This window comes from Labeo rohita, chromosome 8 (assembly GCF_022985175.1).
Source record: "Labeo rohita strain BAU-BD-2019 chromosome 8, IGBB_LRoh.1.0, whole genome shotgun sequence".
Lineage (NCBI taxonomy): Eukaryota > Metazoa > Chordata > Actinopteri > Cypriniformes > Cyprinidae > Labeo > Labeo rohita.
This window is the reverse complement of record NC_066876.1, coordinates 13,674,844-13,691,473: the sequence shown is the minus strand read 5'-3', so window position 1 is coordinate 13,691,473 and position 16,630 is coordinate 13,674,844. Positions and strand designations below refer to the sequence as shown.

At 37.1% G+C, this 16,630-nt stretch overlaps 1 protein-coding gene and 1 pseudogene across 1 annotated transcript; both read left to right on the top strand.

The window, feature by feature from the left end:
• Positions 1 to 522: 522 nt before the first annotated feature.
• Positions 523 to 2,047, top strand: LOC127169162 (major histocompatibility complex class I-related gene protein-like). The gene is made up of 4 exons (XM_051116329.1): positions 523 to 805; positions 1,150 to 1,407; positions 1,516 to 1,791; positions 1,881 to 2,047. Exons 1-4 carry the CDS (start codon positions 757 to 759, stop codon positions 1,961 to 1,963), a joined length of 666 nt encoding a protein of 221 aa, XP_050972286.1. The 5' UTR covers positions 523 to 756; the 3' UTR covers positions 1,964 to 2,047.
• A 2,138-nt stretch (positions 2,048 to 4,185) lies between these two features.
• LOC127169156 (DLA class I histocompatibility antigen, A9/A9 alpha chain-like) lies at positions 4,186 to 10,868 on the top strand (annotated as a pseudogene).
• Positions 10,869 to 16,630: the final 5,762 nt, after the last annotated feature.

Here is a 16,630-nt window from a genome sequence, read left to right as displayed (position 1 = left end):
GCTATTTTTGTGTTAAATGAGAAGGTATTAAGTAGACATTATAAATTGTAGCTTTAGAAATAAATATTTTATTTGAATGAACAGAATTTATTACACATAAACATTTAGGCTGCAACGGCATAATGTAAACTATAGAACATAAAAGAAGATAATTTGAGAAATATCTCAGTATTTTAAAGTCATCGGTAACCAAAATAGCTTTGTAACCAACAGTCTTCAAATACCTTCGTTCATGTTCCACAAAAGAGGTATGAAACGACATAAGGGTAAGTAAATGATGACAGAATATATTTTATTTTATTTTATTTATTTATTTATTTTTGGTGAACTATCCCTTTAATGTTTTTTTTTTTTTTTTTTTTTTTTTTTTTTTTTAGTTAAATGATACTCTACATAAGAAACTAAATCTGCCAGCAGGTGGCTGAAAATGTCTTTAGGAGTCACTGAATGGGCTTTTGGTTCTTACGATTTGGTTCACACGATTTGGTGGCCAGTGCGTTAACTGTCTTAAAATATTTTAATAGCGTTTTCATAACTAATCAACAACGCGTTAAACTGACAGCCCTAATTAAAATACATTGAGATCAGTCCTAAATCTCAGCATGTGTACAGCTGCTGATTTTCTGAAACAGTAGACTATGTGCCCCCAGTGGTCAAGGGAAAGTCTAGTCAGGCGTTACTGAAGACCGCAGCTCAGAAAAGCAGGTCTTGGCGGTTCAAAGAGGCTCGAGAAAATATTACTGTACACAGACAATAATGCTCGTTTATGTCTATCTACTGTCATATTTGTCAGAAGTCAGAGCAGGTAAGTCAGATTTCTTTCTCACAATTGTTCATTGTGCTTTTACAGGTGTCCTTTTAAACATTCGCAGTATGTGATGCCGAAAACACCGTAGCTAATTGCAGCCTATAATGTGGCATTATTAAGTAGGAAACGTTCAGAAGCATTTCATAACAATATAATGCTACTTGGTCGTAAGATGTGTTTAAAATGATCTCTTCTCATTTTGCCGTTTTGTTTTGCTAAACAACCTTTCAAACGCGAAACTATGTACAAAGGAAAGTGGCCTTGCTGAGCACCAGAATGCAAAACGTTTTTTAATACAAAATGTCTCATATGACACATACTTTTATTACTACTTTACAAAGGTTCTCACTCGCTGATGGCGTTTGCAACATATATAATCGGACAGACACCATTTCCTGAGTTCAGTGCTGTAGTGATGCTGGATGATCTTCAAGTGATGTACTATGACTCGATCACATGGCAAGTTGTCCACCGTTCTTATAATGTTTCAACACTCTACCATGAAGAGAAAAGTGATGCTGGTGTTATATTTCGTGATATGTACAACGACATGAGAATTCGAGCATTTTATCTTAAGGAGCATCTAAATCAAACAGACGGTATGTGAACATTAGCATGCATATCAATTTTGATAACAATGTAAGTCACGTTTACTAATACCAGTACACTGTATTTAAGTGTTGTGGGCTGTTTTAATCCTTTTAAAGGTGTACATGTTCACCAGAGACTTGCTGGATGTGAATTGTTGAACGATGATAAACCAGGTCCACTTCAGACATGGGATGCTTTTGATCAACAACGTAAAGAGGAGTTCATTTTCAACAAGGAGAAAAATCATTTCCAGATTGAATTACCATGGATAATGTGGGACAATTTACAGTTCATTCATATGAAATTTTTATATAAGAATGTATATTATCCTGTTTGCATTAAAGCTTTGCAGGGTTACCTGCAAGTGAAAAAGAACAATGTAATGAGAAAAGGTAGGAGACGGAAACTGATCTTTATACACAAAGCTTTGGTTTGGCTTGGTGTGACAGGACCTGTATTGTTCTGTCATCCTTCTCTGTAGTGAAACCCAGAGTCAGACTCATGAGGAAGATGCTCCCAGACTTTCAAGGGCTTCAGATCAGCTGTCTGGCCACTGGTTTTTAACCAATCAACCAATTTGACACAGGTGTGTTAGAGCACAGGGTCCACACAATATGATCTATAGTGAATGATTTAGTGTTTATGAACAATTCCCCCTGGTAGTGACACCCATATACATGAGCAACCATTATCCTGAAGGGATGTCAAATATTGATATTCCAAAATACACAGACAGCAGTCCTTAAAGTGGCTCAGAAGAAATAATCTTCTGCATTTCTTGCATGTGTTTGACTTGACTTGATTCTGAACATACATGATTAAATGATCAAGTAGTTTATAAGATACATTTATGTTTTGGATGGACTTTTCCTTTAAGTAACTGCTTAACAGAGCTGAGTAAACTGCAAACCGGTAAATCAGGTTCAGCTCAAGTTGTTCTTTGGCTTGCTTCAGGACGCTGAAACAATGAGATCTGCAAGAAAAGAAAATACGCAATACTTGTATTCTGAATCATAGGGATCTTTTCATAGAGAGCAAAGTTCTTTCTTGTGTATGTATGGTCATGCTTAGCAGTCGCCACAGCAGGTATGAACTGCTTAATGGTATTTCAGAAATGTAGGCAGCAGTTGTGTAAACACATGGCAAATGCTCAGATATTTAATATTGAAAAGCAGTGACATTTTGTATGTTATTATTTAGATCCAATTTATCAAATTGTCTTTCTGAAATAAGAAATGGGTAAGATTTTTTGAAAGGCAAACAGAATGAATTTTCATACAGTGTTCGAATCCCGACTCGAGGACTTTTCCTGATACCACCCCTCTCTTTCTCTCCCACATCGCTTCCTGTCAATTCTGACCTGTCCTGTCACAATAAAGGCCAAAAAAAAAAAAAAAAAAAAAAAGAAGAGAAAAAGAAACTACATTAAAAAATGTAAACAAAAACATACATTTACATTTAAACTTACCACCAAATGGAACTTTCTGATGCCATACCTTCCTACTTCCATATTCTGCCTGCAGAGGCAACATATTTTAGCTAACCTACTCTGAAACTTTGATTGTCTTACTTTGTGCATATTAATTTAGTACATGTACATTCATTGTTATCCCAGATGAGTCTGTGTTCCTTCACTACCGAAACATCTTAAAAAGTTTTTTTTTTTTTGTTTCTTAAAAAAATAAAAAAAATAAAAAAAAAACAAACAAATTAATTAATACTTTACTTCTTCTTAATTCTTCCCTATGTATGCCCTTTGTGTGCAGGAATGCATTGTCATACTGTATGTAATGGTCTGATTTGATGGCATACTAATATATGCTTCTGTTTATCCACAGGTTCTCACTCACTGATGGCTTTTGTGACATATATAGTTGGACAAACACCATTTCCTGAGTTTAGTGTTGTGGTGATGTTGGATGATGTGCAAATAGGATATTATGACTCAATCACATGGGGTGTTTTACATCACAGTCTGAGAGATGTAAAAGAGAAAACTGATGCTGTTCATGTACTTTGTGTTATGTATAACAGCATGAAAGACTGAGCAGATTATCTTAAGGCACACCTAAATCACACAGATGGTGAGAACTATAGCCTACTTATCAGTATTAACAAAAGAACATTTAATAACATAGCTTTTATGTTTGTGTTTGCATTTATCTAAAGCTTTTGATGTAGAAGCATGTACTAGAGACAGTAATCATCCCATATTTTACTAAGTCAGTGAATAAGTCAGTCATTATTTATTTCATTTTTTTGTAATTCATTTGAAGGTATACATGATCAACAGAGACTTGCCGGATGTGACCTGCTGAACAATGGCAAACCAGGTCTGTTTCATTTCTGGGATGCTTTAAATGGACAAAACATGGAGGAGTTCACCTCTGACATGGAAAAAAAAAAAAGATATCCAGATGAAAATGTCATGGATGGTAACATGGGACCAAGTAAAACGGCTAAAAGTAAAATTTATGTATGAAAATGTTTACCACAATATTTGCATTAAAGTTTTGTGGAGGTACCTGAATATGGAGAAGAAGAGTGTGATGAGAAAAGGTGGAAGAATCTGATTAACTTCAGTAAAAAAATGTTATGAACCACGATTAGCAGGCATAAATTAATGAATGATGCAATGAACCAAACAGTTTAATAACAGTAACACTTTTCATCATTCTCTGTAGTAAAACCCAGAGTCAGACTCATGAGGAAGATGCTCCCAGACTCTCAAGAGCTTCAGATCAGCTGTCTGGCCACTGGTTTTTACCCCCCGTCACATTAACCTGACCCTGTTCAGAGATGGTCGGCCTGTGGATGATGATCAGATCACAGGAGGAGAAATTCTGCCCAGTGGAGATGGAACTTACCAGATGAGGAAGAGTTTGGTGATCAGTGAAGAAGAGCTACGTGAGGGACATAAATACAACTGCACAATGAAGTGCCTCAATCTGGACAACAAACTGGACATTACATTTGGAGAGGGAAAGATGGTAGACTTAGAGAATGGGGCACAGCCAGCTGATGGCATGTATGTAGCGAGCTCCAGACAGTAAGCAGCCACCACCCAAATCAGGGCCAGCGTCAAGCTGACATAAAGTCAACACACATAATCATCATCATAAGAGCATGCTTTAAAATTGATCTAGTCATATCTTGACCAACATGTTCATTAGCTCTTATGAAGAGCTCACACCACATCAATCACTACAATCACTTTTACACAAAACTTCACACAAACCACATCTAACCAAAACGGGGCACTCCAGCACAGGAAAGACCATATATGAACATACTAGCTTCCTTAAACACATCCTTAATATATCCTAACCTAACTAACTGGATCGCATATCAAAAGTTGTCTACAACCTGTGGTGATCACTTAACTCCACCCCTATCCCACACCTTAATTTTATCTCACTCCTAGTGTGAAAAAAAATGACAGACAATAAAACATTTTACAGTCTCTTCCGTGTTGAGAATGTGACAAATGCACTTTGAAAGACAAACCATACAAGGACGCTGTAGAAAAGACACCTGCACTGTTTTCTGAAGCACCTAAATTATTTGTCTGAGGAAATGCTAATTTTTGTGTATATGTTGTTAGTTTGGACAGTCGTTAATGCAGGTAAGTTAGCCTACTTCTTGCCTATATTGTTTGAACTACACACAGTAAAAAATCTGTAGCTTTGAATGTCTATTTGAGAATTTGTTTGTCTATTTGTGTGTGCCTTGTAAACCCTGCTGGAAAAGATCAGCTAAGTTTTTGTTGGTTTTCTTGGTTTTAAGAGCACCAACCAGTGAAGTTTTAAAAAAATCCAGTCTTTTTTTATGAAAATATTGGAATATTTTTCCAGCAGAATGGGTTTCAGTTGTGCAAGCAATTACGGAAAATAACATATCCTACTGAAAAATGCCAACTAAATTGAAATTATACCTAGTCATCTACAATATATATATATATATCTATATATATATAAAAGGTAAAAAAAAAAAAAAAAAAATGGAATCCAGTTGTGACAAGTCATACTGTCTCTCACTGTTATGCTACCAACACTACAATGAGGTTATTGTTATGATTTAGGGCTTTTTAGCATTGCGTAATCAGCTCTATTATTGTCGACCAATAAAAACTTTAGAATCTATACTGGAGTATGAAGAATTTATGGCTTTGTATAGTCTTTCTTTGGCAGCTACATCTTTAAGTTCTGTCATCAAAAGTTTGTCTCCAAGTTATGTTATTTTATTTTTATTTATCCATTTACTTAAAACATACCTTTGCTTTAATGAGAGGAAAACAATTATGCCCAAACTTTTATTGGATGGAGTTTGCCTTTTGGTAAAAAATATAACAGATACATAAAGTGAATGTTACATTATTCGGTAACGCTTTAGATTACAACCCGCAAAGAACTACGTAAGTAAACTGAATTTACGGTGTACGTTTCTGTAATTATAGTGTACCTATAAAGAACGTACATGTAGGTATAAGGGAACAATATGTTACGTTTTGGTAATAGAGAGTAACAACCAGATACACAACCTGCAAAGAACTGCGTAAGTAAACTAAAGTTACGGTGAATGTTTCGTATTTATATTGTACCTACGTGTAAGTATAAGGGAGCAATAGGTTACGTTTGGGTAATAAGGGGGTAGCAAACAGATATCCTACAAATAATTTATAATGGATTAATTAAAAAAAACTTAACAGGTACCTGTTCTATTAAATCGTACGTTTGGTGTATCTATACGTAAGCTTTTTAAAATTACTGGGAAAATATACTCTTGTTCCATGTAATTACAGGGTAAGTGTGCCCTCTGCGGGCTGTAAATTAAAGTGGCGACTGTTCCCCTCCTGTTCAAGGAAGTTACAGGGTTGGTACATACAACAACGCGACGTAAAATGTGGTTCTACAAAATGTACATTTATTTACATTTTTACAAACATTAAATGTACAATACTGACATATTTACATCATCTAAACATTTAACGTTTACTTCATATGAAATTATAACATTTCATTCTGTTCTGTGTGATTTCTGTTGCCAGCTCGTTTCCAAGAATAGGTCTACATAATGTTATCATGACTACACGTTAAAGACTTTAAATAAATAATATTTCTGCAATCGTTTAATCATTCATGTAATATTAACTTCGTTTGCCGTGGTGGAACACAAAGGCGTTTTCTCTAACATGCTGTGACTAACAATAGAACCATAAAATACACCGAACACGCATCATAATTACAAATTGAACAATTTTATTTGTGTGCTGTAACCCAGATCTTCAGAATCCATACGATTTGCGAGGACCAGAACCAAATTCAAGGCTTTGTCCGGCGATCTTCAGCAGCAACAGCCATAAACCCGTGCTAAAGTGCATTTTGCGACAGGAAAATCGGACGTTCATTGGCTCTCGCCTGCATTCGTCACAGATTACGACATGCCGTGTTTCTGGTGAGATGTGTTGGAATGACGCGCGGGCGCCTTCGAGGAGTGGATCAAGACAATAATCTGGATAATATTTTCAGCGATTAACAATTTAAATTCTGCTCTCATCCTACTGCACCTCAAACCTACTGTATTCCCCAGAGAGGACTGCGGCTGCAAACGCATCGTTATTTGGATTACTTTTTTGTATGGCTGTTGACATTTTTGCAATAAATAAATGATTGTGATTGCACTTTCCTGTTTTTTTATATTTTTATTACTGTTCAGTCATAGTTAACGTTAGGTTTAGAGGTAGAAGTGGGATTAGCGACTATAAAAAATATTTTTAGATATATTTTCAGATTGTGTGTTTATGTATTGTACCTACCCTGTAACTTCCTTGAACAAGAGGGGAACAATCGCCACTTTAATTTACAGCCCGCAGAGGGCACATTTACCCTGTAACTACATGGAACAAGAGTATATTTTCCCAGTAATTTTAAAAAGCTTACGTATAGATACACCAAACTTACGATTTAATAGAACAGGTACCTGTTAAGTTTTTAAGTAATTCCATTATAAATTATTTGTATATCTGTTTGCTACCCCGTTATTACCCAAACGTAACATATTGCTCCCTTATACTTACACGTAGGTACAATATAAATACGAAACATTCACCGTAACTTCAGTTTACTTGCGCAGTTCTTTGCAGGTTGTATATCTGGTTGTTACCCCCCGAAATACCAAAACGTAACATAGCCTATTGTTCTCTTATACCTACACATACGTACTAATAGGTACACTATAATTACAGAAACGTACACCGTAAATTCAGTATACTTATGTAGTTCTTTGCAGGTTAAATATCTGGTTTGTTATCCCCTTATTACCCAAATATAACATATTGTTCCCGTATACCTACATGTACGTTCTTTATAGGTACACTATAATTACAGAAACATACACCGTAAATTCAGTTTACTTACGTAGTTCTTTGCGGGTTGTAATCTAAAGCGTTACCCATTATTCAGTATATACGGTATACCCCCTAGATGCAAATTTTTCTGGACCAGTTTTTTTGACTGTATTCATTAGAAGAAAGCATGGTTACACCCTGAACAATTTCCTCAATATGTTACCTAGATTTGATGTCTGTCTTGCAGATATTTAGCTTATTGTTAAACTCATTGATATCAATAAGAATAACAAGTTTCTTAAGGCTTGTGACAATATTTTTCTTACTAATTGAGCTGTCATTGTTTTTTGTTTATTTTCCCCTTCCTTTTTCTTTTCCTTTATGTTATTGTATTTCATTGCAGTGCTGTTTGTTGTTGTTGTTGTTTTTGTCTTGCAATAAAAATAAATAAAAACTTTAGAATCGGTTGGGGAGTAGCCATACAAATAAAACTATTTGTGGTATTTCTTTCTGACCTTTCTGTAGTTGTATACTGGAATATATAATCTTATGCAATGGTATAGTTTATGACCACTCTAATATTGCATGCTTATCCAGGTGTATCCACAGGTTCTCATTCACTAATGGCCTTTGCAACATATATAGATGGACAAACACCATTTCCTGATTTCAGTGTTGTGGTGATGTTGGATGATGTGCAAATAGTGTATTATGACTCAACCACATGGAAAGTTGTCTATCGCACTCACAGTGATTCACAATACTATGATGAAGAACAAAGTGATGGTGGTGTTATATTTCAGTATATATATAACAACCTGAAACAGCAAGCATCTTATCTTAAGGATCACCTAAATCACACATACCACACAGGTTAGTTCATGCAACAAACTGATAATACTACACAATACATATAGGAATCACAAACTGTTTATGTGTTTATGCACACCACATGTAGAATATCGAAGAAGGTTTTGTGCTAGAGACAGTGATGATATAACAAATATTCATTTTCAGTGAAGACTAATAGGTCTTTTCTTTTCCATTATTCTACAGGTGTACATGTTCACCAGAGACTTGTTGGGTGTGAATTGTTGAATAATGATAAACCAGGTCTACTTAAGTCATGGGATGCTTTTAATCAACTAAATACAGAGGAGTTTGCCTTTAATGCAGAAAAAAGTGACATGCAAGTGAAAAAGCCATGGATGTTGTGGAGCCAACAAGAATGGAATAATAAAAAGTTTTTGCATGAATAAATTTATCAACCTATTTGCATTAAAACATTAAGGAGGTACCTAAATATGGAAAAGAACAATGTGATGAGAAAAGGTGAATCGATCTGATTAAGTTCAGTATAATTAAGATTTTCGAATGCTTTATGAATCACAAATTAATGACTTAAGCAATGAACACAACAGTTTAACAACAGTTCCATGTCTCATCCTTCTCTGTAGTGAAACCCAGAGTCAGACTCATGAGGAAGATGCTCCCAGACTCTCAAGGGCTTCAGATCAGCTGTCTGGCCACTGGTTTTTACCCTCGTCACATTAACCTGACCCTGTTCAGAGATGGTCAGCCTGTGGATGATGATCAGATCACAGGAGGAGAGATTCTGCCCAACGGAGATGGAACTTACCAGATGAGGAAGAGTTTGGTGATCAGTGAAGAAGAGCTACGTGAAGGACAAAAATACAACTGCACAATGAAACACCTCAGTCTGGACAACAAACTGGACATTACATTTGGTAAAGAAAACTAACAAACATACAAAGCACCTTTCGAGTACATTAACACCAAATCACACAGTAAATTTAGTAATAAAAAAAGAAGGATGAAAACAGGTTTATCTGTTTTTTGAATAAAGTAAAAATCCTTCATTTTATTCACCAGTTTCATTCATCTTACCTTAATTTCAGATGTGGCTGAATCTGACTCAGGATCATCTACTCAGTCTGTAGTTGTCAGTGTGCTGGTGTTGATGTGTGTGGCTGTTCTCATCATAACTGCACTCATCATATGGAGGAAGAGACGTGCTGCTGGTAAATGTTCTGTACAGTCCAGTTCATTACATCTAATGCTCTTTAAATGCTGTTCACATACACAGTTTTGTGTTTCTGTAGTGTTTACTTAAACTGTCATTCTTGTTCAGGGCGAGGATCTGAGACATCACAGAGTAATTACTCTCTTACTCCATGTGAGTACACTGTGTTTTAAAATTTTGAAAAATTTACAACTACAAATAATAGGCATTTAGCAACATATTCAATTTAATTTGAGAATCTTGAAACTAAAGGATTTTCTTTTTTTCAGCTTCTGCCTCTGATGAAAAGTGAACCTATGTTAGGTAACAAATTAAGGTCAAAACAATACATGCAAAACCTAAAATATCTTAGCATTTGCTTAATGGATGCCATTTGGGTTACGTTATGATGATGACGAGTAAAAAGATGGAAAATGAAGGAATAGGTACACAACAATAACACATTGTTGCAGCTGTATTTCTTGCTGGTACAAGGTAATTATTTTTGTTTTGATTGAAAAATGGCACTGAATTTTGTTTGTTTGTTTAGCACCAAATTGCATTTGATAATAAGCCACTGGAAATTGGCCACTGGAAATCCCGGAAAATGTAACTTGAATGTAATGTATATTTCACAATGTGCCCTACTATAGAAGAATCTAAGGATGCTCAAAGCAAACTGAGTGTGTTGCTTCAAGAGAGCAACTATACATTTGTGTTGTGTTTTACTTTCTTTCTTTCTTTTTTCTTTCTTTCTTTCTTTTATTTTCATTCATTCATTTATAATCATTTATCATTTAATCATTTTATGATTCCATTTAATCATATAATCATTTATAATAATCATTTTAACCATGTATATACTAATTTAATTTATTCTTTAATTGATTAGTGATTTATATTACATTATATTCTTGTTGTTTTTTATATTATTTTTCCATTGTTGTTTAGTCTCACGACTGTGTGTTTCAAGGCTGTTTGTGTTCATGAATAAGAGATAAGAGGGAATGTTAATTGAAATTCAAGGTCAGACAAAGTCTGAGCATTGAGACATACGCAACTAAGATTATTCAATAAACGCTGCTTCTTTTTTACCATCATCAATTCGTCTCCTGCTTCTGCTCTTCACTGCCTTTATTCAGTCAACTTCTTGGCTGATAGAAGACTTTTAATGGAGTTTCAGGTATTTTGGGTACCAGACAAGACTTGCTGTTAACAGGTTTTCGGTATTAGGAAATTTAGCTGAATAGTTGTTCTGTTATCAGACAAAACAGATATTTTCTGACAGGATCTGGTGTCTGGGGCTGGATATTAATTATCTGGCATGGAGGCATGATCTAACACTGTGAAGAAGCTAAGTGTTCTTAATAACAACCTATGTGTGTATGGTTTCAAGGGATCAAAACATTTTATTGTGTGCTTTGTTTTCGTCACAAGTTAGAAATAAAACAAAAGTCTGGATCTCTAGGTTTTTAATGTCATAGGATTAAGTTGCGAAGCAGTGATTTTCCATAGCCCTTGCTTTGGTATAGGCTAATAATAATAATATAATGTCGTCAGACAAATTAAGAATGAATATTAAGAAAGACACCTATTATTTTATAAATTCTCATGACTTAATCTCCTGCTTCCTACCTTTGTTTACTCTTGGGCTTATAAAAAAGTTTATGAAAATGGTTTTGGAAAATGCAGTGTCTGAATACAAAATCTACCTATGATAATTGTATTAGCTCCACAAAAAAAAGGCAAACCATCTGTATTAAAATGAAATAGAAGAGGAGAAGAACATAAAAGGGCCCTAGTCCACCAGTTTAGGAAAAATTACATAAAAATGCCTCTGGCCCTATGTACTCTCTCACCCTAACGACGCCCCTGACTGTTGTTGTGAAACTGTTATCGTAGACTGAAGACATAACACTACACGCACACCGACAGGTGGCAGTAACTGGTTGGTTACACGAAAAGACTGAGAAGGACAACAACAGCAAACTGTTAATAACAGACAACCACAAAAGGAATATTTAAAAATACACCTTGGGCCAGTTGCATTAAATTAGCCTCTGTGTTAAGACAGCATCTTAAGACCTAGTTTGACAAACTAGCAGTTAAGCAAGGGGGAAAAAAGGGAAAAATAGATGACTAACTTTTAAGACTAGTCTAAAACTTTTATGCAACCGGCCCCTGATCTGCACTGTTTTCTGAGCTGCTGGTGTTAATTATTTGAGAAAATGCTCATTCTTGTGTGCATGTTGTCATTTTGGCTTGTCGTTAACACAGGTAAGTTAGTACTGCAGCTATCCTGTATATTTTAACCACAACGTTTACTAAAACTGTGGACGTACTTTTGACTCTTGAATCTGGCAAAGCTTCCCGTTTTAAGTGTCAGTTGACAGCGTTTCATTTTTAACCAAATGTGCACGCTGCTTTTCTGATTTTCAGTGTCTTTTTCCCGTGTCACGTTAAATATATCCGTTTTGATTCGTTGTTACTAAAGGTGAAGCACGTTAAGAAAAAAATGAACGATCAGTTGTGGGACTATTTTGTCATAAATCGCATACTATTCATTCCTGAACTTTACTGTCCGTTACTGGCAATGAAATTAGGCTACTGGTTGATATGTCCCGGTAGAGCCCTGCATTGCAGCCCGAGCCCGACGGGCCCCGACTTTTTTACGCCCCGGGCTTCGGGCCAATTTTCACGTTAAGACTCGGGACGGGCTTCGGGCCTGTTTTAGGCTTCTTATTTTTATATTTTAGACATCCACCAAATATGACTTCACTTTTGCTTTCACTTTCGAGACCGGCTCGGAAGGCGTGTAGTGTCTCCGTCAGCAGCAGCTAGCGCGCATTCAGCTCAGCTGGAACAGTTCTGCGTTTAAGCGCGCACAATAGGCTAAAGCTTGCAGCAAAGCACCGGCATAAGTTATTACCATGAATGTGTCGGGGGGGAAACAGTAAGGAGATTTTTAAATTATTCATTAATAAACTAGTGTTTTCTGAGTCAGTGTGGCAAGGATGAAGTTGCCGATCCTGACTCACCATCTCCTCTTTGGATGCGCCTTTAGAGAGAAATTCATCCTTAAAGATTACATAATGAAATAGTTTTTGTTTTCGATTTGCTTCATTTCGTTAAGTTATAATTTAAAGCTTTCTATAGATATATGTATCATGTCTGTGAGGTGTGTATTCGCAGAGTTTCGGTTCATTTTTGTGAAGCGCTCCTGTTGAGACCACAGACAGCGCATCATGTTTGTTTTCTTTATGTTAGAAGCACTATTTGCAACGTTTTGTAGATATTGTGAGTGCACGCAAATAAAAGTAGACCCTTTACAGTTTGGAATGATGTATTATTCTTATTTTTATCAGCAAAATTGACGGAATATTTAAATTGGTTTCCACTGAAAAAAAAAAAAACAAGTGATCGCGCTGGCGCCTCCATGTCCTGCAAAGCGGCTTTAGCTTCCACACAAATGATTGGATATGCGCCTAATAGCACACATTTATCTAGGTTTAACGTTTAAACTAACATTGATTTATACTTGAACTGTTTTATTTTATTTTAGGCAAGTCGTGATGATTTGAGAAGGCAAAATTGATCAAACAGACTATGATCAGTCTTCCGCTGGCCGCTTTGTCGTTACTTTAAAAAACAAAAAAAAATTATATTTAACGAACAAAAAAATGCTTTAAAACGTTTAAATTAACTTGATAAAAAAACGAAATATAATCACTTTGCCATTGCATACAAAACTTGACTATTTTAATAGCTGAAACAGTAGTATAAGCTGTTTTGGGAGAAGAGGGAAAAAAGACGGGCTCGGGTCGGACTCGGGACAAGAATTCTGATAGGCTGTCGGACAAGGGCCGGGCGAAGAACGAATCCAGTATAAATATGCAAACATTGTAGGACGTATCATACAAATTCTGAACGGATTATAGCCTAGAAAGTGCGCAAAGCTCGCTCACTTTATTATCATGAATAAAAGCGTCACTCATCTCAGTTTATCGCGATCTCACAAGTTCTGTAGTCAGTGAAGCTCTCTAAACTACACAATGAGTCTGGCTATTTTGCCAGATCTTCAGTTGCTTTTGCTTTCGTTTGAGGGTATTTAGCACCGTCTAGTACCTCCGTACAACCGGGCCTGGGAATGGCAAACCACTCCAATTGCAGTGTGGCTGACAACGGGATGACTAACCATCTGGGGGGGCAACTGCCCCCCTGCCCCCTCTTTTTTTCCTCATTAATGTACACACAGCACCCTATATTGACAGAAAAACACAGAATTGTTGACATTTTTGCAGATTTATTAAAAAAGAAAAACTGAAATACCACATGGTCCTAAGTATTCAGACCCTTTGCTGTGACACTCATATATTTAACTCAGGTGCTGTCCATTTCCTCTGATCATCCTTGAGATGGTTCTACACCTTCATTTGAGTCCAGCTGTGTTTGATTATACTGATTGGACTTGATTAGAAAAGCCACACACCTGTCTATATAAGACCTTACAGCTCACAGTGCATGTCAGAGCAAATGAGAATCATGAGGTCAAAGGAACTGCCTGAAGAGCTCAGAGACAGAATTGTGGCAAGGCACAGATCTGGCCAAGGTTACAAAAAATGTCTGCTGCACTTAAGGTTCCTAAGAGCACAGTGGCCTCCATAATCCTTAAATGGAAGACGTTTGGGACGACCAGAACCCTTCCTAGAGCTGGTCGTCCGGCCAAACTGAGCTATCGGGGGAGAAGAGCCTTGGTGAGAGAGGTAAAGAAGAACCCAAAGATCACTGTGGCTGAGCTCCAGAGATGCAGTCGGGAGATGGGAGAAAGTTGTAGAAAGTCAACCATCACTGCAGCCCTCCACCGGTTGGGGCTTTATGGCAGAGTGGCCCGACGGAAGCCTCTCCTCAGTGCAAGACACATGAAAGCCCCCATGGAGTTTGCTAAAAAACACCTAAAGGACTCCAAGATGGTGAGAAATAAGATTCTCTGGTCTGATGAGACCAAGATAGAACTTTTTGGCCTTAATTCTAAGCGGTATGTGTGGAGAAAACCAGGCACTGCTCATCACCTGTCCAATACAGTCCCAACAGTGAAGCATGGTGGTGGCAGCATCATGCTGTGGGGGTGTTTTTCAGCTGCAGGGACAGGACGAGGGAATCGAGGGAAAGATGAATGCGGCCAAGTACAGGGATATCCTGGACGAAAACCTTCTCCAGAGTGCTCAGGACCTCAGACTGGGCCGAAGGTTTACCTTCCAACAAGACAATGATCCTAAGCACACAGCTAAAATAACGAAGGAGTGGCTTCGCAACAACTCCGTGACTGTTCTTGAATGGCCCAGCCAGAGCCCTGACTTAAACCCAATTGAACAAAATGGCTGCCCACCAACGTTTACCATCCAACATGACAGAACTGGAGAGGATCTGCAAGGAGGAATGGCAGAGGATCCCCAAATCCAGGTGTGAAAAACTTGTTGCATCTTTCCCAAAAAGACTCATGGCTGTATTAGATCAAAAGGGTGCTTCTACTAAACACTGAGCAAAGGGTCTGAATACTTAGGAGCATGTGATATTTCAGTTTTTGTTTTTTAATAAATCTGCAAAAATGTCAACAATTCTGTGTTTTTCTGTCAATATGGGGTGCTGTGTGTACATTAATGAGGAAAAAAAAAAATGAACTAATGATTTTAGCAAATGGCTGCAATATAACAAAGAGTGAAAAATTTAAGGGGGTCTGAATACTTTCCGTACCCACTGTATGGTTACACGAACCAATGTAATTGTTAATAATAATAATAATAATAATAATAATAATAATAATAGCACTTTGAGAATAAAAGCAGTGCGGTTGTATTGCGTGCACAGGCGTCCAATCACAGCTGACTTCCGGAAAAGAGGAGGTAACCAATGGCGTTTGAGATTACAATTAAAACAGCAAGTCCCGCCCCACGACTGACAAAAATAAAAGTGTCCGCACAAGCGGGTGAGAGAGGATTGAGCGCAAGGATGTGGGATGATGATCACGCGTGCGAGGGCTTGTATTGCGCGCAGATGACAAGTCACGTGCGCGAAGGTTTGACAGGAGCTCGCGGTTCCCGTTTCCTCGCGTGTAGATCTATTTTCCTCTCGCGGACGTGATTTACCACGCACGCCAGCATCAGTGGTGCGCTCGGTTATTAATGGCATAGATTTGCCGTCATACACTGTGTTGAGAACCACGGCAGTAAAGCACACTGCATGACCTTTTCACCCAGTGCAAGTTGCTTTGTAAACTAGAGGAGACACATAACAATGTGTGTCACATAACAAAATGAAATAATTTAAATTTAAGACATTCTGAAGAAATTTGGCACGCTTAAATTTAGGGAAGAAGCTGTAAGTTTCATCCTATAGAAGGAGCTGTTATTTTTTCTTATTGAAGCTTATTGTTACACTGAGCACTCATTAGAGTGCTAAAACTGTTGCTAGTCAACAAATTTGTTTTCCCTTTTGGCAAGGTATTAAAGGTGCAATGTGTAATATTTAGGAGGATCTATAGACAGAATTGCAAAATAATATACATAAGTATGTTTTCAGACACAAAATGTGCAGAGTGGTGGGTCCTCAGGACCAGGATTGAAAACCACTGCTCTAAAGGGAGGGGTGAGAGCAGTGGACTGAGCTGTTAGTTGTAACTCGCAACCTCACCACTAGATGCCACTAAAATCTACACACTACACCTTCATGCGCTCTGTGTCTTTGAGTTGCTCCACTCGCCATTCAGGTTATTTAGTTCCATTATTTTACTGTTATGGTGTCAGTTAGGAGGTATGTTATTTGTAGGAGATCATGGGTTATTTTTGCGTGTCAGAGTATTAAAAAT